The sequence below is a fragment of the Euleptes europaea genome, chromosome 9, assembly GCF_029931775.1.
Source record: "Euleptes europaea isolate rEulEur1 chromosome 9, rEulEur1.hap1, whole genome shotgun sequence".
NCBI lineage: Eukaryota > Metazoa > Chordata > Lepidosauria > Squamata > Sphaerodactylidae > Euleptes > Euleptes europaea.
This window is the reverse complement of record NC_079320.1, coordinates 2,486,845-2,511,520: the sequence shown is the minus strand read 5'-3', so window position 1 is coordinate 2,511,520 and position 24,676 is coordinate 2,486,845. Positions and strand designations below refer to the sequence as shown.

Genomic DNA, 24,676 nt, shown 5'->3' with positions numbered 1-24,676 from the left:
TATAACTTTGTTTCGCGGACCTTAATTTAGTTCTCACGGACCCCTGGTTGGGAACCAGTGACCTAGAGGTTGGCAAACCTAGGTATCCGGCAACCCTGGCTGGAAGGGTTGTGTGAATCAGGCCAAAAAGCAGAAATCCACACCTCATGCAAAACAGGAAGAGAAGGGGGGAAAGGAAGTGAAGAGCCGTGGGGTGGGTATTGGGGTTGTTGTTTTTAATCCTGGCAGAAAGAGATGTCTTTGGGGTCAGATTTCATGGATTTTAGGCTCGTGGACGAAGAGGCGCTATTTGCTGTTTGGCTCTGACAGCTCCCTCGGAGCAGAATGTTTAGCTTTGGAATTCTTTCGGAAAGAGTTTCCCTCCCCGAGATTCCTGGGCCTTCTGGCGCGGCTCTCCCCTGCAACCCCCCTGACCACACTTGGCACTCCCAAGGTTTCCTTGCGGCAATGCAAAGGGCTCACTCCTGCACTCAGACCGCATCTGGTTGGTGGGAAGGGCTTTCCCCCCCCCCAGATCAAATGAGTGTAAACTTCGGAGCAGCCGGATGGTTCTTATTGCAAAATTTCCCAAACCATCGGCTTCGCTCTCCCCCCATCCCACTCCCTTGGATGGGGCCCAAATGGGGAAATTTCTAGTTCCAGCGCTAAACATTTCCAGAAGTTTCAGATCACCGGGGAGGGGGCCTTGTGGGGACTCTCTTCCTGAAGATGTAGAGCGGCTTTGAGGTCTAAATCTATTTAAGAGGCTCCGCTGCACCCTTCCTCCATGTTTATCTAAAACAACTCTCCTGCAATGCTTTTCCTCTGTGCAGATTTGGTTGCCCAGATTGCATTATCAAGGAGGTGAACTGCATCGAGGGTTAATCCTTTCCTCCTCTACCACTTGAAAAAGCCATCCCTGAGCTGCTTTTATCCCCACTGGGGAAAACCTATGGGTACCCTTCTTCTTTTTCTAGGGCTGCCAACCTCCAGGTAGTAGCTGGAGATCTCCTCCTATTACAACTGATCTCCAGCTGATAGAGATCAGTTCACCTGGAGAAAATGGCCGCTTTGGCCATTTACTACCTGGAGGTTGGCAGCCCTAATCGGAAGGCTCTCCTTGAACTCACAAATTCCCAGCTGCAGAGTCCTGTCAGAGGCAGTAAATATTTCGCCAGGTAAATATTTCACTTGGCAGCGGGACTCTTGAGGTTTCTTGTTCCCACTTGGCTTGGGGATGCTCAGGTATCTCTCTGCCTTGGAAGCCTGGCTGGAAGGACATACCAGCTGATAAGCAAGTGCCAGGCAGTACGGCCCTCTGGGAAATTCTCCAGCACAAGCCCCGCCGAAATGAAAGGGGATTGTACAAGAAGGTGCTGCTCCCATTCACCCGCCAAGGCGAGGGGATTGGAGGGCATTCCAAGCTGGGCAGCAAGGATTCGAAGAATACATCCTTGTGTTCCTTGGAGACAGTTTGTTTTCCCCTCTGATATTCCAGAGATGCTTCTGCAAACCAGACCTCACCCCCCTCCGCCGAGAGGAATGCAAAATATTCCAAATGGGATCCAGAAGTTCTTTTTTAAAAAGAGGGAGTGGGCATCTGGCAGTCAAGCCCCACCACACTTCTGGGCTAGTATGTGTGTGTGTGGATGTGTGTGTTTATTTGTTTATTTCATTTATGCCTTGCCTTTCTCCCCAGCAGGGTCCCAAAGCCGCTTACATCATTCTCCTCTCCTCCATTTTAACTTCACAACGACCCTATGAGGAAGGCCTTGTGGTGACTCTCTTCCTGACGATGGAGAGCAGCGTTGAGCGCCAACTCTGTTTAACAGACTCGGCTGCATGTTTCTTCTGTGTTTATTTAAAACAACTCTCCTGCAATGTTTTTTTTCCCCCATTGCAACCTGGAGGCTGGCATATCTAGCAGTGGTAACTGGGCCACCCACACTGCTGCCAGCTTGCATGAGGAAGTAATGGGAGACTTAATACCCATTATTTAGCGCCGCAAAGGCCAATCGACTTTTGCTCCGGGCCCATTTTCACTTTCTAGTTCACTCCTGCTTATGACCGAAGAGACAGATGTTCTTTCAATGCTTCTGCAGTCTCAGAGGCCTGGGGGGTGCGGGTGGGGGGTGTTTGCTCTTGCTGCTGCTAACGTTCCCGTGGTTGGGGATCCCTACAAACAGTAAAATCAGAACAGACTGGGGGGAAATTATTTAGATTTGCCCATTCAGTAGAATTTGTACAGAATTTGTCTCTCTTTTTGGTATATGAAAAAGAAAAAAAAAGATAAAGCAGAGAGAGATCATGTGCACCTGTTGTGAAGTCACGTGGCTAAAAATGAACCGCCTCCCGTCTTATAAACCTACCTGCCCAGCAAAGGTGGCCAGCGCACGGTGTTTGGACAGAGGCATCATGTCCTGGAACCTCACCAACAAGACTTTTGTTGCTAGAGCGGCCAAGAGACCAAATGTTTGTGGGCAAGAATCTACTTCTGCCGAAGCATGAAGTGGAAGAAGGAGAAAAAGAGTGTGGCGGAAGTATCACCATGGGAAGGGGGAGTCTGTCACTGGGCTCATGGCCCACCCTATCCCAGGGACTTGGGCTGGGTGACATTTTGCTGATTATTCCACCCTACTATTCCCAACCACCAAAGCCCTTGTTGAATTAAAAGTCTGCCTCCCAGAAGATGTACAAGTTCAGGTTTTGGTGAGTCTCCAGAGGAGCAGAGTTCCAAAGCTGAAGGAAAGCCACTGAGAAAATGCCAGTCTGACTTGTGAGTAAATGGTGTTCTTAACTGAATATTCCAGTTGGTCATACTGGGTGTAGTAGAATGGGAGTTTCCACTGATGGGGTCTGGTACCCCATCTTCTAGGCACACGAGCCCTGGGCACATCATGGCTACTACCTTACATTGATCCTGGAAAGCAATAGGAAGCCAGCACAGACCTGGAGCACTAGAGAAGCAAAGACATAACCCCCACCCCTTCCCGTTAGAAGGCTGGTGAAAGAGATTTTGCACAACCTGAACTACCATCAAGGGCAGCACTATGTGAAGCATACTGCAGTAGTCAAGCCTCAAAGTTATGATGCATAGGCCTGGAGATCACTGCAAGGTCTGCAGCTGTGAGAAAAGCGGACGAGCTTTTGGAGCTGCCCTGCCCAGAGTACAGTCCTTGGTCATCCAGCCTGACACGGCCTTCATGGGCTCAGGCAGAACATGATCCTTTTTTGCACCTGCTACCCACAATCCTTTTCTAGCAGAATTCAAACTGGGGACCTTGTCACAACCTTCCTGCCAGGCCAAATACCGCCAACGATGAGTGTTCTCATCCCTCCGAATTGTCACGTGGCTCAGGGGAGTGGGTTAGGCTCCGTGGTAGGTAGGATTGCCAACTCTGGTTTGGGGGATTCCTGGAGATTTGGGGGTGGAGCCTGGAGAGGGCAGGGCTTGTGGGGGGGGGGACATCTGTGGGGTATAATGCCATAGAGTCCACCCCCAAAGCAGCCATTTGCTCCAAGGGAAGTGATCCCTGTCATCTGGTGATCAGTTACAATTCAGGCTATGTCCAAGTATGACCTGGAGGTTGGCAACCCTAGAGGATGATACCTCTCATGTCAGTGAGCCATTGTGGGGCATCGTCCCTCTCCTCCAGCCAATGTGGTGTAGTGGTTAAGAGCGGTGGTTTGGAGCAGTGGACTCTAATCTGGAGAGCCGGGTTTGATTCCCCACTCCTCCACATGAGCAGTGGATGCTAATCTGGTGAACCTGGTTGGTTTCCCCACTCCTCCACATGAAGCCAGCTGGGTGACCTTGGGCTAGTCACAGTTCTCTTATAGCTCTCTCAGCTCCACCCACCTCACAAGGTGTCTGTTGTGGGGAGCGGAAGGGAAGGCGATTGCAAGCTGGTTTGATTCTTCCTTAAGTGATAGAGAACGTCGGCATACAAAAACCAACTCTTCTTCTCCTTGTGCAGTCACTTGAGATCTAGCCCTAGAAGTGAAACGGTGGGGAGGGATCCGGAGGAGTCCTTTCAAGTCTTTCTTCTGATTTCTCTGCCTCTGTCCGACTCCTCCCCTTGGCAGGGAGTAGCTGGTGGTTTATGGTTATGAAAGTGGAGGGGAGGACAGGATCTCAATGCTTCCCACAAGCTGAAATTGGGAGCTGGACACTTTCTCAGCCTGGTGCTGATCTCAGCAAGCAAAACCAGCCTAGTCAGCCGGCAACACACGAGCTGGGAAGGCACCGGCCTGCAGGAACCTGCGTGTTAGCCTGGAAGCAGGAAGCTGCATAGGAAGCGGGGAGGGAGGGGGGAGAGTTCCTGCTGAAGCATCCTGGAGATTCTAGAAATGTCCAGTGCGCAGTCCAGCCTTTGAAAGTCAAAGCTCCCTTCCGATGAAGGAGCTTTGACTCCCGAAAGTTTATATCTGGAAAATCTTGTTGGTCTCTAAAGTGCTACTGCACTTGAATCTAGCTGTTCTGGCGCAGACTACTAGAACAACCCTCAAGCAGAGAAACCTCAAAGGGAGATTACAACATGAGATTGCTGAACTTGAGTTCATTCACAAGTTCAGAACAATGGACACCTCCACCCACCGGAGTTGAATGGGGTCATAGGATTTTTATCTCATGACAGGTGCTAAATTTCTGCCCCAAAGCATTTCTCCCCTGCTCTAAACAAACATTCTGACTCCTTTCTTTGCAACACCCCTCCCACTTCCTGACTGCAGTATAGGGGCTAAGTGATCCCCATTCCAACATGTATCAGTTATGCATGGCTGTTTTCTCCAATGATTCTCCCTCAAATGTCCCAATTCTCTGTCAGGGTTATGCATGATCTTCTCCTCTCCCCGGGATCAACTTACTTCCATTCTGAAATTTGCTCTCGTTTTCGAAATCCTAATTTTGGAAGACGAGGATGTGGAGGAGGAGGAGGAGGAGGAGGAGAGTTGGTTTTTATACCCAGCTTTTCATTACCTTTAAGGAATCTCAAAGCAGTTTACAATTGCCTTTCCCCCACACACAATAGACACCTTGTGACACCTTAACCACCACATCACGCTGGCTCCTCTTGTTTGTGCATTCCTGAATTTCTGGGCGAAGCCACCCAGTCTCTGAGCCTTGAGCCATCACATACATACCTGAGCCTTTTACGAGATGCTTTGTGTGTCACTTCCTACCCCCCTAGCTGCATGGTCTATGAGTCAAGGATAATGACACCGCTCAAGGGCTTCCTGTCCCAGGTCCATGAAGGCACCGAGGCCCCAGGCCTGGCCTGAGCATTAACCCTTCACCATCCAGATGATACCCCCTGGTGCTCACCTAAGCTGTACTGCATACCATTCAGGCAACTTGACCCGCAATGCTACCTCCACAAGGGGAGGGGGAACCAACTTGCTGCTAAGTTGTTTTTTTCATACAGCACCCCAAACCAGATTCTGGATTTTTTTTCCTGTGCTTGTGTGAAACTGTGGTCTCCACGGACATATGAACACATGAAGCTGCCTTATACTGAATCAGACCCTCGGTCCATCAAAGTCAGTATTGTCTACTCAGACTGGCAGTGGTTTCCAGGGTCTCAGGCAGAAGGTCTTTCACATCACCTACTTGCCTAGACTCTTGCCTAGACCTACTTGCCTAGACCCCAGAGATGCTGGGGATTGAACCTGGGACCTTCTGCATTCCAAGCAGATGCTCTACCACTGAGCCATGGCCCTTCCAGGTAGCCCCAGCCTGAGTGTTCTTATTTGTAAGCTTGAACATCCCACTGTTCCATCTTTTCTTCGCTGGATTTGCCTGGAGGAGCGGTCCTCAACTTTACAGCTTGTTTGTTTATTGTTGATATTGCTGAGCTCCATTCTACAAAGATCTTTGAAGTGGTGTGCAGCCATCTGCCCTAACCTGGATGGGCCAGCCTAGCCTGACCTTGTCAGAGCCAGCCCTGGTTAGCGTTTGGTTGGGAGACCACTGAGGAAGTCCAGGGTTGCTTTGCAGAGGCAGGCAATGACAAACTACCTCTGTTAGTCTCTTGCCCTGATCTGGATGGCCCATGCTGGCCTGATCTCATCAGATCTCAGAAGCTAAGCCGGGTCGACCCTGGTCAGTACTTGGATGGGAGACCTCCAAGGAAATCCAGGGTTGCTCCGCAGAGGCAGGCATGGCAAACCGTCTCTGCTTGCTTCGAAAACCACAGCAATTGGCATTATTGACAAGGTCAAACAAAGAGAATAAAAGCAGTTTAATTAAATAATGTGATGAAGCCAATAAAACCCAAAGGCAGTCGGATAGAAACAGCAAAACAATAGTAGGCATCTGAACTCATCCAGAAAACAATACAGCGGAACAGTCAGAAAATGTTTTTTGAGCACTAAAATGACAGCACACCATTTCAATCGCATAATTTCCCAAACGTAGTGAGATTCTTTATTGAATTATATTGTAGACCTAGAAGCTTCCTACCCACTAGCGGAAACTTTTCTAGCTGGAGATTTTATTGCTAGGATAGGGAAAGATGGTTTCTCCTGAAGATCAGCGGTGCATCTTGATATGCATGATGTCCCCTTCTACTCCTCATCTCTCCATAAGTCAATCCAAACATTTTTCAGTCAATCATGCTTGGACTGTTTAGGGAAACTTTATTATATCTCCTCAGGTAAATCTATTTTAAACAGAGCATTTCCCCATGATAGCCCAGGTAATTTACATTCTGTTGTCCATGGGGAAGTAGTGTTATTGATTATGTAATGGTCTCCCCTCAAACAAGGAGGTCTATTTGGGGCTTCTGTGCGGACGATCGTGTAGATAGTAATCACTTTCCATTAACTGCTATTCTAGAATATGTCCCCCATTCCTTTACAACCCTACCCTTCTCCAGTTCTGAGCTCTGTTTCCCATTTTAGAAGGGGCCAATGGAATGGAGAAATGACGGAAGTATCTCTAGGCTTTTTAATTCCATTTGAAAAAAATGAAATCCCCCCCCCCCCGGGAACATGAGGTGTGCCCCCCCCCTCCGCGGTGCCTGAGACTTAGCAGAGGAGGCACCAAGTGGTCTACAGCTTGAGAGGCCCTCGAGTGCTGTTTCTTTCCAATCGTCTCCACCATCATCTTGACCTTGCCCAGAACTATACCCAGTCCTCCCAAGAGGTCTCATCAGTTCAGCTGAGTGATTCAGGCTGTTGGGCTTTGGAATGAGGAGTTAAAACAGCTGACATGAGCTTTGGGACTTCCCAAAACTGGAGTCAATAAAACTGCTCAAAAGAGGAAGCCGAAGCACTCCCCTGGATGGTCCTGCCATTAAGATCCAGCATCCCTGTCAGAGTGTGTAAACAGCAGGCAGCGTCTCTTGCACCCAGCCTGGGACTCTGGGGACAGAGAGCTCCAAAGGACAACCAAGAGCCATTGCAGGTACTGATGCCCAAGAGGAGGTAAGACTTTTCCCCCAATGCCCAGGCCTGGGTTTCAACAGCGAGAGGCTTCGTTGATTGCCTTGTATCAGGAGCTAGTGCCCCTTTTCAATTTTCTGGAAGATGACAAAATGCCAGACTTGAGGGAGCATCTTGTGAGGGCAGCTGAGAAATAAGACAGAAACATTTTGTAGAAGGGAGCCCAAACCAACAGCAAGCTGAAAGTTGAAACTGGATGATTCTAGGCAGAAGTGAGCTATCCAGTGAGAATCTCCGCATCATTCCTCCAGCAGACCATCTAGGGTGGATAGTGGAAAGTGCCTTATGGTGAAAAGTGCCTTAAGTCACAGCTGCCTTATGGTGACCCCCGCAGGGTTTTCAAAGCAGGAGGTGTGCAGAGGTGCTTTGCCACTGCCTGCCTCTGGTAGCAACCTTGGACTTCCTCAGTGGTCTCCCATCCAAACACTAACAAGGGACGACCCTGCTTAGCTTCTGAGATCTGCTCGGGCTAGCCTGGGCCATCCAGGTCAGGGCATAATAATTGTGTGCTGTCAAGTCGTGGCCCCATAGGTTTTTCAAGGCAAGAAACGAACAGAGGGGGGTTGCCATTACCTGCATCTCTGTTGCAACCCTGGACTTCATTGGCGATCTCCCATCCAAACACTAACCAGGGCCAACCCTGCTTAGCTTCTGAGATCTGACGAGATCAGGCTAGCCTGGGCCATCCACGTCAGGATGTCCAAGGTGGATTGGGCCTTTATTTGTTTACTTTTGACTTACTGGGACAGATTTTGGCAAGCGGCTGCCCTGGAGGATCTTTGGCAGCCAGGAGCGGTCTGAGTCAAGTTGCCTTCTGCAGGGTCCCCATATCTTGGACCTGGGGCGTGTGGCCACAGTGACTGCTGCTGTAGCCCAGGTCCAAGCCCAGCAGATCCGTGCATCGATAACCCCTGCCCTGCAACTATTTAAGGATGCCCGCTGCTTGGCTTTTACTGTGATGATCCCTATGGCATGGCATGGCCTTTCTGGAAATGTTGGGATGGCGGTGAAGAAGGATGGTGGTGGAATGGTGGAGTCTGATCTGGAGAACCGGGTTTGATTCCCCACTCTTCAACATGAGCGGTGGACGCTAATCTGGTGTACTGGATTTGTTCCCCCACTCTTACACACAAAGCCAGCTGGGTGACCTTGGGCTAGTCACAGCTCTCTTAGAGCTCTCTCAGCCCAACCTACCTCACAAGATGTCTGCTGTGGGGAGGGGAAGGGAAGGTGATTGTAAACTGGTTTATTCTCCCTTAAGTGGTAGAGAAAGTTGGCATATAAAAACCAACTCTTCTTCTTCTTCTTCTTCTACTACTACTACTGCTGCTGCTGCTGCTGCTGCTGCTACTACTACTACTACTACTACTACTACTACTACTACTACTACACTCTTATCCATTTGGAGGCTCTGCCTGGAGGCCAAACTGTTTATAAGAGCATTTGAAAATGCTGGATATATATATAGTTGCAGTCCCTATTTCTCATTGGATTTCTGTCACTGGAATATATGGATTCGTTGAGTGTTTATTGCCATTTCAGTGGGCTGTTTTAGATTGCCTGCGGTGAGGATCCTTGAGTCCCTTTCTGTGGCCAAAACTAAAGGAATGAAGAAAATTAATTGTAGTCTGACTGGATTTGGGGGCTGGAGCACTGGAAAGAGGGCTTCCAATCTCAACTTGGCTCCGGGATTGAACCCTGCCAGGCTTTTAGGGCTGGGAATTGTTTAAAATGGAGGGACACATCAAGCTACTTTGCGCTGAGTCGAACGCCTCATCCGTCTAGCTCAATATTTGCTCCTCAGACTGGCAGCCGCTCTCCCGGGTCTCAGGTGAGAAAGATATTTCCCAGGACCCATTAGATCCTTTAGTTGGAGATGCCAGATATCAGACCTCAGACATTAGACATCCCCAATTTAGAATGAAATATTACTACTACTACTACTACTACTACTACTACTACTACTACTACCACCACGATAATTCTAGAAACATAGAAACACAGAGCTGGGACCTCAAATTCACAACTACTTCCCACTCCCCACTCCTCAGTGACTCCTGCTGTATGGCCAGAGGAAGACAAAACCCCTCCAGGATCCCTGAGCCCATCTGGCGTGGAGGCAAATTCCTTTCTGACCCCAAAGTGGTGATTGGCATCACCCTGGGCATGTAAGAAAGGGCCACAAGAGCCTTCCTCCTTGAGTCTCAAGGTAGATTACAGGCAGGTTAAAAATCAGTATAATCAAATGACATCAAACAACCAATCAACAATGCAATAGGACTAGGATTACAGGATAAGGGAACAAGATGAGAAACAAACTAAGGAGTCACTTTGGGGTCAGGAAGGACTGTTCCTCCAGGCCAGATTGGCCAGGGATCCTGGAGGTTTTATAGCCTTCCTCTGGACATAGAGCAAGTGTTACTGGGGAGTCGGGGGGAGGTTGTGCAGGGGGTTGGATTTAGGGTTGCCAACTTCCAGGTGGTGTAAAAAATACTCACAATACTGATAACAAGAAGCTGGAGAAAAAATCAGTACAACTCACTATATTCAAAAATTCATTAACAACGTGCTAACAATAAGACAACCACAATAAGGTGCAAAGATTACAAAAAATTACACACAAAATATATACAAATGTAGTTATTTACAGGATAGTTATCACAAGCATAATAGCAAACCCCAAATAACCAGGCAACAGTCAACAGTCTATATCCAAAGCAAAAAGTTTCCTCAGATCCATTTGTGGACGACAATGTCAAATCAAATGGCACAAAGTTCTTTTGGACTTTGTGCCATTTGATTTGACATTGTCGTCCACAGTTGGATCTGAAGAAACTTTTTGCCTTGGATATAGACTGTTGACTGTTGCCTGGTTATTTGGGGTTTGCTATTATGCTTGTGATAACTATCCTGTAAATAACTACATTTGTATATATTTTGTGTGTAATTTTTTGTAATCTTTGCACCTTATTGTGGTTGTCTTATTGTTAGCACGTTGTTAATGAATTTTTGAATATAGTGAGTTGTACTGATTTTTTCTCCAACTTCCAGGTGGTGGCTGGAGATCTCCTTCTATTACAACTGATTTCCAGGCAACATATATCAGTTCTCCTGGAGAAAACGGCTGTTTTGGAAGGTAGACTTTATGGCATTATACCCCACTGAAGTCTCTCTTCCTCAGGCTCCACCCCCAAAATCTCCAGGTATTTCCCATCCTGGAGCTGGCAACCCTGGTTGGACTAGATGACCCTTCCAGCTCCATGTTTCTATGTTTAAGGCAGGTAAACTGTAAATAATACAGACTTGATGCATTTGCCCTTAGAGGCCTATGCCCCTGGCTCTGGGAAAACCAATCTCTGCTCTAGGTCAGAAGAGCCTGGCTTCAGCAGAGGGACCCACCGTGGGACCCTCCCTGCCCCCACATTCCACTATGAGGAAGTGACCTATTGTGGGAAAGGCAGGCTTTCGCTCAGCTGAGTTTAGGAACGACAGGAACAAAAGACATGAACAGCACACAACATTTGCAAGGCTGCGCGTGCAGAGACTTGACCATCCAAGCTATGTGTTCAAAACTTTAAAATGCTCTTGCTGCTCATATGAGATTCCCAGAAAGAACAGGAAGAACATTTTTAAGTTTGATTGAAGACCTGTGACTGGCTTCCTCCCACATTACAAACTGGAGAGATTTCTTAGGCATTTCTCAAGAGAAACACATCTGTGTTGAGAAAACTCCTGTTCTAACCCTAGGCCTGTTTTAGCAACTTGTGGGGGGAAAAACACTTTTTACTAAAGCTCCATCCAGGAGTGCCATCACTGGCCTGAGCAAGGATCGGAGCCCAGATCTCTCCATGTCATTGAAGTCCCTCCCCTCCCCAAACCCTCCCCTCCTCAAGCTCCACTCCAAAAATCTCCAGGTCTTTCCCAACCTGGAGCTGGCAACCCTACCCCTCCACCCTTGGAAGCAGCCATTTTCTCCAGGGGATTTGATCTTTGTCATCTGGAGATCAATTGCAATAGCAGGAGATCTCCAGGTGCCACCTGGATGTTAGCCTAATTGCTCTTTAATTGGGGATATTAGCTGAGCAATCGGAAACTACAATATTTATATAGCGGGATACAACCAACTATACCAGAGCCCGTTATCTGTGACCTTTAGAATAACGACAGAGGCAAAAGGATTCCGAATTAAGAGAGTTTATGTTTTCAAGCATTCAATGGTGCAACACAAACATACAGAGAGTCTAAGAATTCAAAAGGTATTAGAGTAGCGACAGATGCCAATGTGGCAGGAGATCGTTGGTGGGGAAATACTTCACCTTTCCAGTAGAGGAGTTGTCCCAAGTTCCAGTAGACTAAGACAGCAGAAAAATAGAGAGAGGGTGAGGGCAAGGGGGTCCTGTAGACTTGGCCAGCGAGGCGGGAGGGAGTGTGGTCAGGCTGCGCAAAACCTAAACCAACAGAGTAACAGCAAATATGCCAGGGAAAGACCTAAGGTAACATTATGGGTGTGGGCGACCCCAGTTATACTGTTTTTCTGGGGGCGGGGTGATTGGATTACCCCTTCGAGGTTCCCAGGTGACAAAAGGTGACAAAAGATTTAATGTTCGGCTACCGGGGTGTGGAGGTTGGAATTTGGAAATCTATTCTAATTCCAGTGGCTTATGCAACCCGGGAGAAACCTGGAGGATCTCGCTGATGTGCTTAACTATCGTGAACAAAAGGCACGATTCTGCTAATGTCCGGGGATCGCTGCTCTGCATAGCTGGAAGAACGACTCATCGCTGATATCAGGATCGTTGCTGATGGCCCATTACACTGCTGAAGTTGCAATGGGAGGGGGGGTATTGGCACTGAATACGTGGCTGTCCGCTTTCCAGGAAATGGCTGCAGCTGGAACAGAGTTGAACAGGAACATGGAGTCTCTCAGGTTCTCTGGAGGTTGCCCTGGCCTCTGTCTCTCGGCTGCCGGCTGCTCAGAACACACAGGAGCAGTCGTGTCAGTTTTGCTGGTGGACTGCTACCGCCCCTGTAACGTTTGGGGTGGGCATGAGGCTGGAACAGTAGTCGTGTGCCTGCATATCGGGGTTGCCATTACCAGTCCGGGAGTTAGGTGGCCCGTATGCTTACGTGGAAGTTGGCAACCCTTTGCCACCCACAGTCCTTTATATCAGAATTCGAACTAAGGACCTTGTCCAGCCTGGCTTCCAGGCACAGTGATTCAGATTCAGGTCTGAGAGCGTGAGCATTTGTAGTGGGCCAAATACCACCAACAATGAGCATTCTTATCCCTCCGAGTGGCCATGTGGCACAGGAAAGTGGGTTAGACTCAGTGGCAGGTGGGGCTGCCTACATTGGTTTGGGAATTCCTAGAGATTTGGGAGTGGAGCCTGGGGAGGCTGGGACTTGGGGAGGGCCTCAGTGGTGTATGGAATACAGTCTAGCCTCCAAAGCATCCATTTTCTCCAGGGGAACTGATATCTGTAGTCTGGAGATGAGCTGCAATTCCTGGGGATCCCCAGGTCCCACCTGGAGGCCAGCATCCCTAGTGGGAGCCCAGGTGGGGAGGGCTGCCCCTTGCTGCAAGCAACCAGATACCTTGAACTGGCCTTGCTAACATACATCCCTGACCTGTGGTGTAGTGGTTAAGAGCAGTGGTTTGGAGTGGTGGACTCTGATTCGGAGAACGGGGTTTGATTCCCCACTCCTCCACATGAGTGGTGGAGGCTAATCTGGTGAACTGGATTTGTGGGTGACCTTGGGCAAGTCACATTCTCTCAGCCTCACCTACCTCACAGGGTGTCTGTTGTGGGGAGGGGAAGGGAAGGAGATTGTAAGCCGGTTTGAGGCTCCCGTGGTAGAGAAAGTCAGCATATAAAAACCAACTCTTCTTCTTCTTCCCAATGGGGAGCTGGCCCCACTGCCTCAGAGGACAGGGTCGAAAGTGAAACTCCTTAGCCTTCTGATTCCAAAGCAGGGCAGAGGCCAGAGAAACGAAACTCAGAAGGAGAGCGGTGAACGGAGCACAGGAAACAGATGGGAAGTTGAGCAAAGAGACAGAGACCCCCACCCCCACACTCCTCTTCCAGACAGATGTCACCAGGGCGAAGTGCTATTTTTGGCTCAGGTGCCATGGAGTCTCACGTGTGGGCAGACTGTTCAGAGGCAGGGAGTCCCCTCTTTTCTTCTTCATCTTGGGGGGGGGTTTCCCCTGGAGCAGGGAAACTAGCCCAGTTCTCCAGATTAGCCTCCACCACTCATGTGGAGGAGTGGGGAATCAAACCCGGTTCTCCAGATCAGAGTCCACCTCTCCAAACCACTGTTCTTAACCACTACACCACTCTTTTTTAAAGCCTAAAAAGAGGAAGGGGCTGATTGCACTGTTTAGTTATGAAGAGTCCCTATCTGAAAGCTCCCCTTGGGGCTACCCTCCGGCTTGCTAATTCTCCATCACTATCTTGCAAGCCCCACTATGGAGATAAGGAAATACATCTTGCTTCCCCTTTCTAGCAGCCCTTTATTACGTGCTAGCTTCAGTCCTTTCACTGATCTGGAGGAGCCTGCTCCTGCAAAAAGAAACAGGAATCTTCAGGTGACACCTTAAAGATGAGCATCCTTTTTTCTTGCTGAAGCTCTTAAGAGTCTACAGACCATTTCATCAGGTACAGATAGTGGATGCTCTCTGAGCACACACAACCACACACAACCACACACGATTGTGAAGAGAAGTTGTAAACAGCAGGGTCAAAGGACATGAAGTAGAAGAAACAGATTTAGGGTTGCCAGATTGGGGGGGGGGGGGCTAGAGATCTTCCAGAATTATAGCTAATCTCCAAACTACAGAGATTACTTCCCCTGGAGCAAATGGCTACTTTGGAGAGTGGAGTCATAGAATCATAGAGTTGGAAGGGACCACCAGGGTCTTCTAGTCCAACCCCTTGCACCATGCAGGAAATTCACAACTACCTCCCCCCCCTGCTACACCCCCAGTGACAGCCTACTCCATCCCCAGAAGACGGCCAAGATGCCCTCCCTCTCATGATCTTCCTAAGGTCATAGAATCAGCATTGCTGACAGATGGACATCTAGCCTCTGCTTAAAAACCTCCAGGGAGTCTATGACTTTAGACCCTGCTGTGGTCCCTCCTAAAAGTCCACCCTCCCCAAATCTCCAGAAATTTCCCAACCTGGAGCTGGCCATCCTAGGTGAGATGTAATAATGTAATGCTCCAATGGCATCAAGTGCCAAGGAAAATCACAAGATCAGTTAACACTACAGCAGTTTCTCTACTTTCTAATTACGGAAGATGAAACAGTGTGAGACATAATAAGCAGATCCAAGAAAGCAGTACAGAGATCATACACAGATACAGCCGAACTACTTAACATCTGTAAACTGTGGGCTGAGATGCGAGCACGTATCGTGAGTGATAAAACCAAGGGCCATGTTGAAACCTGGTGGGCAGATACTGTGCAACTTGTTGATGAGTTCTACTTCAGCATTTTCTCAATGGATCCTCCTTTGGAAGTTTTTCATAAGGGAACAGGAACTTTTCAATCAGCAAACCGGAAAAAAAAAAACAAGAACCAGATGACCCATGCCTCATGGGCATGATGTCGTCTGGTGGTTCTTCTGCTTACTGTGGTGACTTCTCACTGCCCTCGTTTGGCCATCTTTCAGAAAGAAAGAAAGAAAGAAAGAAAGAAAGAAAGAAAGAAAGAAAGAAAGAAAGAAAGAAAGAAAGAAAGAAAGAAAGAAAGAAAGAAAGAAAGAAAGAAAGAAAGAAAGAAAGAAAGAAAGAAAGAAAGAAAGCTGGGATGTCATAAGACTTGTAAATTTTGGCAACAGATCTTATAATATTGTTGCATTAATGAGCAATAGCTATTCTCGATTTTTTTAAAGCCTAAAAAGTAGAGTTGCCAGGTCCCTCTTTGCCATTGATGGGAAGTTTTTGGGGCAGTGCCTGAGGAGGGCAGGGACTTCAATGCCATAGAGTCCAATGGCCAAAGCAGCCATTTTTCCAGGTGAACTGATCTCCATTGGCTGGAGATCAGTTGTAATAGCAGGAGATCTCCAGCCACTACCTGGAGGGTGGCAACCCTACTAAAAAGCCCTTTGTTGATGTGGCTGGGAAATCATGGCTGTGGGGGCTGAAGCAAGAAAAAATGACTCTGGACTGGGCAGGACTTTCCAAAAGGCACACCTCCCCATCCAGGTGGTTTGCAAATGTGCGTAGACTGTTCTTTCCAGAAAGGCCATACGAATCCAAGACAACTGGAGCAGCAATTTTCTACGGCTTGGTCTTGTGGTGTATCAACAGAGGCATCATATCCAAATTGCAAGATGTCATAGTCCTGCTGTACATCACACTGCTCAGGCCACACTTGAAGTGCAGTTCTGGAGGCCTCACTTCAAAAAGGATGTGGACAGAATGGGGTGGGTGCAGAGGAGAGCGACGAGGAGGATCTGGGGCCTGGAGACCGAGCCCTACGAGGGAAGGCTGAGGGACTCGGGAATGTTCAGTCTGGAGAAGAGGAGGTTGAGGAGGGGCATGATTGCTCTAAGTATCTTAAATGCTGTCACTTAGAGGAGGGCAGGGAGCTGTTCCTGTTGGCAGCCGAAGATAGGACTCACAAGAATGGGTTTAAATTGTGGGTGGAAAGGTACCGGCTGGATATTAGGGAAAAATTTTTTTACAGTGAGAGTTATTTAACAGTGGAATCGGCTAAGTAAATATTTATTATGGTCCTAGACCAGAATGCTATTATATACATAGAAATTGGCTCCCTGGGGAGCTCCCCCTCACTGGCAGTCTTTAAACCACTGGTTCCCAACCAGGGGTCCGTGGACCCCCAGGGGTCCGCGAGAACTAAATTAAGGTCCGCGAAACAAAGTTATAAACCCATAATAAATTAATATTTTCAATTAAAAGTTCTCTATTATAAAATATATATATTCAAATATTATTCTAAGTTTAATGTTTAACTAACAGTTATGATTAAAGTTTATTTTCAAATTCTCAGAATTTTTATTTTGAACCATGGGGTCCCTGCACCGAACAAAAAAGTCCTAGTGGTCCCTGGTCAAAAAAAGGTTGGGAACCACTGCTTTAAACAGAGGCTGGGCAAACACTTGTCAGGGATTCTCTAGGGCCGGCTGATCCTGCATTGAGCAGGGGGTTGGACTAGATGATCCCTTCCTATGATTCTTCTGGTGGCACATGTTCCACCCATGGAACACAGAAGTAGTCTCGGTAGGACACAGGATATTCATAACAATTGCTAAGAATTTGCTCTCCCTCAATCTCCATGTCCAGGTGCAACTTTGAAGGGCCATCTCCTACCAACCCTACCTGCCACGGATTATCCATCTGTGGATAGGGGAGGACTGGTGGCTCAGTGGTAGAACATCTGCTTGGCATGCAGAAGGTCCCAGGTTCAATCCCTGGCATATCCAGTTAAAGGGACTAGGCAAGTAGGTGATATGAAAGACCCCTGCCTGAGACCCTGGAGAGCCGCTGCTGGTCTGAGTAGACAATACTGACTTTGATGGACCAAGGGTCCGATTCAGTATAAGGCAGCTTCATGTGTTCATGTGTGCTCATGATCCAGCGATAACCTTAGACACTGTTCTCCCTTCCTGCCAGCAAGCGTCTTTGATGTGCAGCTTCCTGCCAGCCCTGCCTGCCAGTATTATCCATTCTACACATAGCAATAAAGTTTACGCCCAACAATATTACTGCAATTTTTTATGCATTTAAAACTTAACATAAATGATACATACAAAACCAGAATGCTGTAAACGTACAAATGGTCTTCTTGAGAAAAGTGGACTTTTTGTTTCTATCATGGTGGGACCCTGGTTCTTTGACAGGTAAGATGGGAAATGTTGGGAACTGCTGACCTATACGACATTATCTGAATGCTCTAAAAAACTTTTAAAAACCCACTGCCATTTGGGAGCCAAGCTGGAGAAAAAAAAAACCCATGCAGATGCGGCCACGCTTTGTGTTATTTACTGAAGTGCAGATACATTAAGACGACATTTCAGATGCCACCTAGTACCTGAAGGGCAAACTTTAGCAGTTATCATACACTCCTCTCCAATGCCACCACAAATCTGTAGCATCACCTGATAGTTACAGGTGGGTAACCAAGCTGGTCTGCAGTAGAAGAGCAGATCTGAGACCAGCAGTGCCTTAGAGACCAACAAGACTTTGGAGGTATGAGCTTTGGAGAGTATCTGATGAAGAGAGTTATGACTCTCGAAAGCTCATACCCTGGGGGGGGGATTCCAAATTTTTTATTAAAGTAGAAAATAGTACACATACATACCCATTCATACAAAATATCATGTCTTTCAAAGGGAACATATATTTAGAGCCATTTGTAATGCTTCAAATATCAGATTAATATTCTTACTGCTTTTTATCATTACTGCCTATATACTGTAGATTTTTATTTTATCAGTGTTTTAACTCAATTTAAAATTAATCAATCTACTGCTTACAGACATCTGCTTTATACTACCTCTCCTTCTCTATGTGTGTGTGTAAAGTGCAGTCAAGTCGCAGCTGACTTATGGCGACCCCTTTGGGGGGTTTTCATGGCAAGAGACTAACAGAGGTGGTTTGCCAGTGCCTTCCTCTGTATAGCAACCCTGGTATTCCTTGGTGGTCTCCCATCCAAATACTAACCAGGGCTGACCCTGCTTAGCCTCTGAGATCTGACGAGATCAGGCTAGCCTGGGCCATCCAGGTGAGGGCTCCTTCTCTATAGACTTCTAATATTAGTGTTCTAATTATCTAACACTCTATAACCTTAATGCGATTACACATAGTCAGTATATAGTTTCCATTTTGTCCTAAACTCTTCCTGAGGCCTTCTGTTCACTAAATGCATCAACTTTACCATCACAGCAAAATACCCTGGAAATTTTGTTGGTCTGTAAGGTGATACTGGACTTGACTCTTGCTCCAACACTGCCTGATTGTGTTATCCTGTGCAAAGCGAACATTTCTGTATGTGATTTCCCCCTTCTTAATGGTTACAATAATTCCCAGGCATTCGTTTCCAAAAGCACACCCCTAATGTAGATGATGGATAACCCATAAAGTCACAGGGGTTTTGCTCTTTGGGCTGTTGGTCTTGCATCTAATTCTGCATTTCCCCCCTCCAGGATCTGGATTAGCCCCCAGGAACCGCTATGACCAGGCTCTTGTTCCTTCTAGAACTTGCTCTTTGTGTTCTCCGAGGTATGGTTGCTCAGTACATTCTCTCCTGAGTGAAGGGTAGCATCTGGGTGGGAGACCAAACCAGACAGGGCCAAACCAGACAGGGCTTCAGGGATGGAATTCCCAGAGATTACCTAGCCAGTATGTAGGACACAGTTCTACGTCGCCAGTGTGAGGGGCTGTGGCGCTTTCCCTTCATACCATTTCCCCGACCTGGAGTGAGCCCATAGATCTGCAGTTTGCCCTGTTGGACAGACAGGCAGGTCCTGATATGAGCCCAAGGTTGCCAACCTCCAGATGAGGCCTGGAGTTCCCTCAGAATTGCAACTGATGTCTACATTATAGAGATCAGTTCAGCTGGAGGAAATAGCTCCAGAGGGTGGACTATACAGCATCTAGGGTTGACAGCTCCGGGTTGGGAAATACATGAAGATTTTTGGGGCGGAGACTGAGGAGGGCAGGGTTTGGGGAGGGGAGGGTCTTCAATGCCATGGAGTCCAATGGCCAAACTGTCCATTTTCTCCAGGTGAACTGATCTCTATCAGCTGGAGATCAGTTGCAGTAGAGGGAGCTCTCCAGCTAGTATCTGGAGGCAGGCAACCCTAACAGCATCACACCCACCATACTCCACCCTCCCCAGTTAGGAGAGGATAGGATTTAGGGAGGGGAGGCATCTCAGTGGGGTATAAGGCCATACAGTCCACCCTACAAATCTGCCACTTTCTCCAGGGGGGACGGATCTCTGCAGTCTGGAGCTCTGGTATAATTCTGGGATATCGTCAGGCCCTAACTGGAGGTTGGCAACCCTATAAGCACCACATGCTCGGGACCATGTTCTCAGCTTGTGACGGGGCATCTCCAAGTGTCGGGGGGGGGGTTGCTCCACCCAGGCACTCCTGTCCTGAGCAGGGTACCACCATCACTCCAAGATAGGGATCAAGGGCCATCCTCACCTACTAGGGTTGACAACCTACAAGTGGGAGCTGGAGATCTCCCAGAATTACAACGGATCTTCAGACTACAAAAATCAGTTCCTCTGGAGAAAATGGCTGATTTGCGGTGGGGGGGAAGGGACTCTATGCCATTATACCCACTGAGGTTCCGCCCCTCCCCAAACCCTGCCCTCCCCAGGCTCCACCCCTGAATCTCCAGGAATTTCCTAACTCAGAGTTGGCATCCCTTGATCTTGTATTTTTGCCTTCCTTCAGCCTTGGCTTCGTGGAGCGTCACGTACCCCCAGAATGTACGGAGCGTCCAAGGCTCATGTGTTGTGATCCCCTGCACCTTCAACTACCCCGTGGACCCCCCGGAGAGCATCACAGCCATCTGGTACAAAAATTCAGAGGGGTCACGCACTTTGGTCTACCATTCTGCAACTCCGGATGCTGTGGATGCTCAATTTCAAGGCCGCACAGAGTTGCTTGGAGACCCTCTCAGGGAGCGCAACTGCACCCTCCTCCTGAGGAGCACCCAGACAAGTGACAGTGGCAAGTATTCCTTCCGGTTTGAAATCAGCGAGGGAAACCGCTGGTCGGATCTGCAAGGAGTTGAGCTGACCGTCACAGGTAAGCAGCAAGGTACAGTTGGTGGCTCACTCTTCTCACAAGGGGGGCCAAGGCAGAAGACAGGATCCCTCCTCTGCCACCTTCTTATCTCACAACAACCCTGTGAGGTTGCTGAAAGAGGATATGCGTGTGTGTGTGTGTGTGTGTGTGAGAGAGAGAGAGAGAGAGAGAGAGAGAGAGAGAGAGAGAGATTGGTCCCTGGTCACCTCGTGTGCTTTATTTCATTATTTATTTAGATTTATATCCCACTTTTAATCCCTGGCCAAAAGGCCAGGCTCATGGCTGCTAACAACATGATATCAGTACAATAAAACTTTATGAATTTGGACCCAAGTCTCCCAGTCTGATGCTGTAACCACTAAACCATACTGTGCCACTGTGATCAGATCCATTGTCTTTTTTCGGGGTGGGGGGGAGTTCTGAAAGCGTCTGCAACGGGCTGCCTGAATTGGATCTCAGTTGCAGAATGGGGGAGGGGATTAACTCTTTGTCCTACATACACATACCAAAGCTGCTCTTTTTGCCCTGATGAGAAAACCAACTATTAACCCCCCTCCCATTTTCCCAGTTTAAAATGAACGAGTTCCCATAAAACATCTCATCCCCAGGTCTTGAAAAACCCTATGAAAATCTGGTCTGATATAAGCATGGCACACAACACTATTCTATCAAACTGAATCGGGCCCCCAGTCACTTCGCCAAACTCCCTGTATAGTGATGCGGCAAGTTCTTGGTGGCGCTGGGGGGGGGGGGGAAGCCGTCGACAGTGATTGGCTGTGTTTCCCTGATGTCACAGACAGGCAGGACTGGTCTCTGAATTGCTTTGACCCAAAGAGCATTTTTTCTTAGCTACTCAGCTCCCAGAGAGAAGCAGGATAGGAAGAAGGTCCAGAGAGGACGGGGTGGGGGGGTCAGTTGATGCCTGGGGGTTGAAAAGCAGGAAGCTGACAAAGCCAAGGATGATGAGGTGGGACCAGGCTGGGGTTTAGGGCAGGGGTTCCCAAAGTGGTGCCCTTAAGCACCACGGTGCCTGCCAACACCTTTTCTGGCGCCTGCCAAGTGTTTTTGGGAAGTGGGTGGGGCAAGGTGGGGCTTTTGCCCAGCAAGGCTTCTGATTATTGAAAATTTGATTGGCTGTGCAGATCCTTTAAAAAAATAAATGGCAGCAGCTGCCAGCACAGCACAAGGATCTACACCATGTTGCTGAAGTTAAGCTGTGCCCACAGGCTGAAAAATGTTGGGGACCCCTGGTTTAAGAAAAGACTTGGGAGAGAAACAGCAGCGTAGCACATCTGAAAGCAGGGTGGGAGAATGGAGAAGGGCCGCCTCTGGACAAGAGCCGTGGAGTCAGTGGCCACTTATGCAGGGGAAATTTGCACTGGGTTTGCCGCTCAGCAGATGCACGTTTTTCTAATCTGAATTCTCAGAACTGTATTCGTGGTGGCTTTTTGCCCTGAAGATATTCCAGGCATCCCTTGCACTCAGTTACCGTATTCATCCCCAGCGAATTAGGAGCTTCTGAGTCCCTCCCCCATGACAACTCAGCTTTGTAATTGGCTGTAGTGTATTTTTTGTAATACATCAGCCCCAAGATCTTTACACTCCATGCTGAAATTGACCAGCGAGGATGCCCATGAGGCATGGAGGAGGGGGGAACAGCCAGCTCAGTCCCTGAGATCTTTACACTCCCAGTTGAAACTGACGAAAATGGCTTTTCTGTGAGGGGTTGGATGAGGAAGGGACAAGCAAGAATGGCAGGTGAAGAGAAACCTGAAGTTAAGACTATTCACAGAAGTTGCCTCAATTACCTTCGCTTTGGGATCGAGGCAAAATTAAAATTCGTGATAAAACAGGTTCCTGAAACCGCGGGACAAGTGAGCGGCAGCTGCGAAGTGAATTCTGAAGGTCGGAAAAATCATGAGTAATCCAAAGCAAGCCCCGAAACAGTCCCGTGGGGATTGCGAGGCAAACCTCTCTGGCATAAATGGCCGGGAAGTCACAGATGGGTAGCAGTATAACAGGAGAACCCCCTGTTCCTTTTCTTGCCCTCCTCCTCAGACACTCCCGACAGTCCCACTCTGGCCTCCCCGCAAGACATGCTCGAGGCCCAGCTGGTGACTTTCAACTGCTCCAGTCCATACGTCTGCCCGTACGACAGCATCTCCCTGCAGTGGACGGAGTACAACACAGAGGCCTTCCGTGTCTCAGGGAGGGTCCAGCTGGACACCAGAGAAGTGCTGCAGAAGCAAACCCTCAGCACCCAGATCTCCTGGCAGGATCACAACCAGAAGCTGAGCTGCAAGGTGTCCGTGGGAGCCCTGGCCACGGTGGGAGAGGTCAGGCTCCAGGTGAAACGTGAGTGGATCTGCTGCCAGGGCAGGACAGGGAGGCCTTCCCTTTGGCTCCACTCCTATAGCTCTCTTCTGTTTCTTGGGGTTTGGTTCCATGTCTGCCCAGGACACCTTTTGCCACATAGGGTTCCCGTTTATAGGAACACACATGAAGCATCCTTATACTGAATCAGAGCCTCGGTCCATCACAGTCAGTATTGTCTAGTCAAACAGGTGGTTGGCTGTACAAGGTCTCATGCAGAGGTCTTTCCCATCACCTGTGACTTGAGGCTAGAGTTGCCAGGTCCCTCTTTGCCACCAGCGGGAGGTTTGGGGGGCAGAGCCTGAGGAGGTCAGGGTTTGGGGAGGGGACTTCAATGCCATAGAGTCCAATTGCCAAAGTGGCCATTTTCTCCAGGTGAACTGATCTCTATTGGCTGGAGATCAGTGGTAATAGCAGGAGGCTCCAGCTAGTACCGGGAGGTTGGCAACCCTACTTGAGGCTTCCAACTGGAGATGCAGGAGATTGAACTTGGGACCTTCTGCTGGCCAAGCAGATACTTTACCACTGAGCCATGGCCCCTCCCCAAAACTGAAACATGCATGAAGGTGCCTTATACTGAATCAGACCCTCGGTCCATCACAGTTAGCATTGCCTACTCAGACTGGCAGCTGCTCTCCAGGGTCTCAGGCTGATGTCTTTCACATCACCTACTGCCTGGTCCTTTGAACTGGAGATTCCAGAGATTCAACCTGGGACCTTCTGTATGCCAAGCAGATGATTTACCACTGAGTCACAGCCCCTCCCACTTATGGTGGGAGACCTTCAGATAGTTGTGGCCCTTGTCCACTAATGCTCACCTGATCAGTGGGCAGAAACTGGGGCCAAATGAGGGGGGCTGATCATCCTGGGGGTAGGAATTAAAAAGAAAAAATAAGGCCTCGTCTACATGTAGGAAGTTCTGACCATAAAGTTCCTAGGGTTGCCAGCTTTGTGTTGAGATATACCTGGAGATTTGGTGGTGGAGCCTGAGGAAGGCGGGATTTGGGAAGGGGACTTCAATGGGATATAATGCCATAGGTCCACCCTCCAAAGTGACCATTTTGTCCAGGTGAACTGATCTCTGTTGCCTGGAGATCAGTTGTAATAGCAGATCTCCAGCCACCACTTTGAGATTGGCAATCTTAATAATTCCTGACAGTTCCTAGAGGTACCTTGTCATTTCTGGGTAGCTCTGGGAATCACCAGGAACTCTATGGTGAGAACTACCTGTAAGTAGATGAGGCCTTCTTTTTCTTTATAATTTTTCTCCCAGGACGCAGCCTCACCCCAACCCTTCCACTGGTTGCCCAGTACTGCTGGCAACCCTAGATGGGGACATAAAAAGAGAGGACATAAAAAGAGAGGGGACATAAAAAGAGTGGAGTCCACACCACTGGGAAAGCAGGGGGGAAGAGGCCAAGAGTGAGAGTTATGAGCTGGGCAGTCTTGGGTTCTAGTTCTTCTCTAGGTATCCTTAGGTGAGCAATCGTTTCTCACTGCCACCACAACTACTGTGCAGGGAAATGAAAGCTGGCCAAATATTTCCTGACACTGAGAATACCCAGCAATTGTTCCCAAGAACTTCCCCATGTCCAACTGAGGCCAGTGGTTTCCGTGTTTGCAAGTACAAATGCCACTTTCAACCATCTTTCATTTGCTGGTTTCCCCATAGATTCTCCCAAAGGTGTCAAAGTGTCAATAAGCCCATCTGCAAAGAACATCCGTGCCGGGGATGCTGCGTCTCTCACATGCAATGTTGAAAGCAGCTACCCAGAAGTCACTGCTTACAGGTGGTACAAAAATGGGGTTGCCTATGGAGAGGGGCAGGTGAAGACCCTCCAGAGTGTCACACGAGAAGACTTTGGCCAGTACCACTGCGAGGCAGAAAATCTTGTTGGGACGACAGCGGCCAAAGCGGCAACACTCTATGTTTTCAGTGAGTATCAAGGGCAAGAGTCACATCTGGTAGGTGGAGTTGAACAGGTGAGATGCTTAGAGATGCCCGCTCTGCATTGGGAAATTCCTGGTGGTTTGGGGTGGAGCCTGGGGAAGGACTGCAACATGCCATGGGACCCACCCTCCAAAG

The 24,676-nt window shown here is 48.6% G+C and overlaps 1 protein-coding gene across 1 annotated transcript in view; it reads left to right on the top strand.

Moving 5' to 3' along the window:
- Window positions 1-18,624: 18,624 nt before the first annotated feature.
- SIGLEC1 (sialic acid binding Ig like lectin 1) overlaps window positions 18,625-24,676 on the top strand; it is a 47,316-nt gene continuing 41,264 nt past the window's right edge. Inside the window, exons 1-4 of the mRNA XM_056855758.1 lie at window positions 18,625-18,673; window positions 19,861-20,217; window positions 22,276-22,572; window positions 24,263-24,526. Of these exons, the coding sequence (XP_056711736.1) occupies window positions 18,625-18,673; window positions 19,861-20,217; window positions 22,276-22,572; window positions 24,263-24,526 (967 nt within the window). The remainder of the gene's footprint in view (window positions 18,674-19,860; window positions 20,218-22,275; window positions 22,573-24,262; window positions 24,527-24,676) is intronic.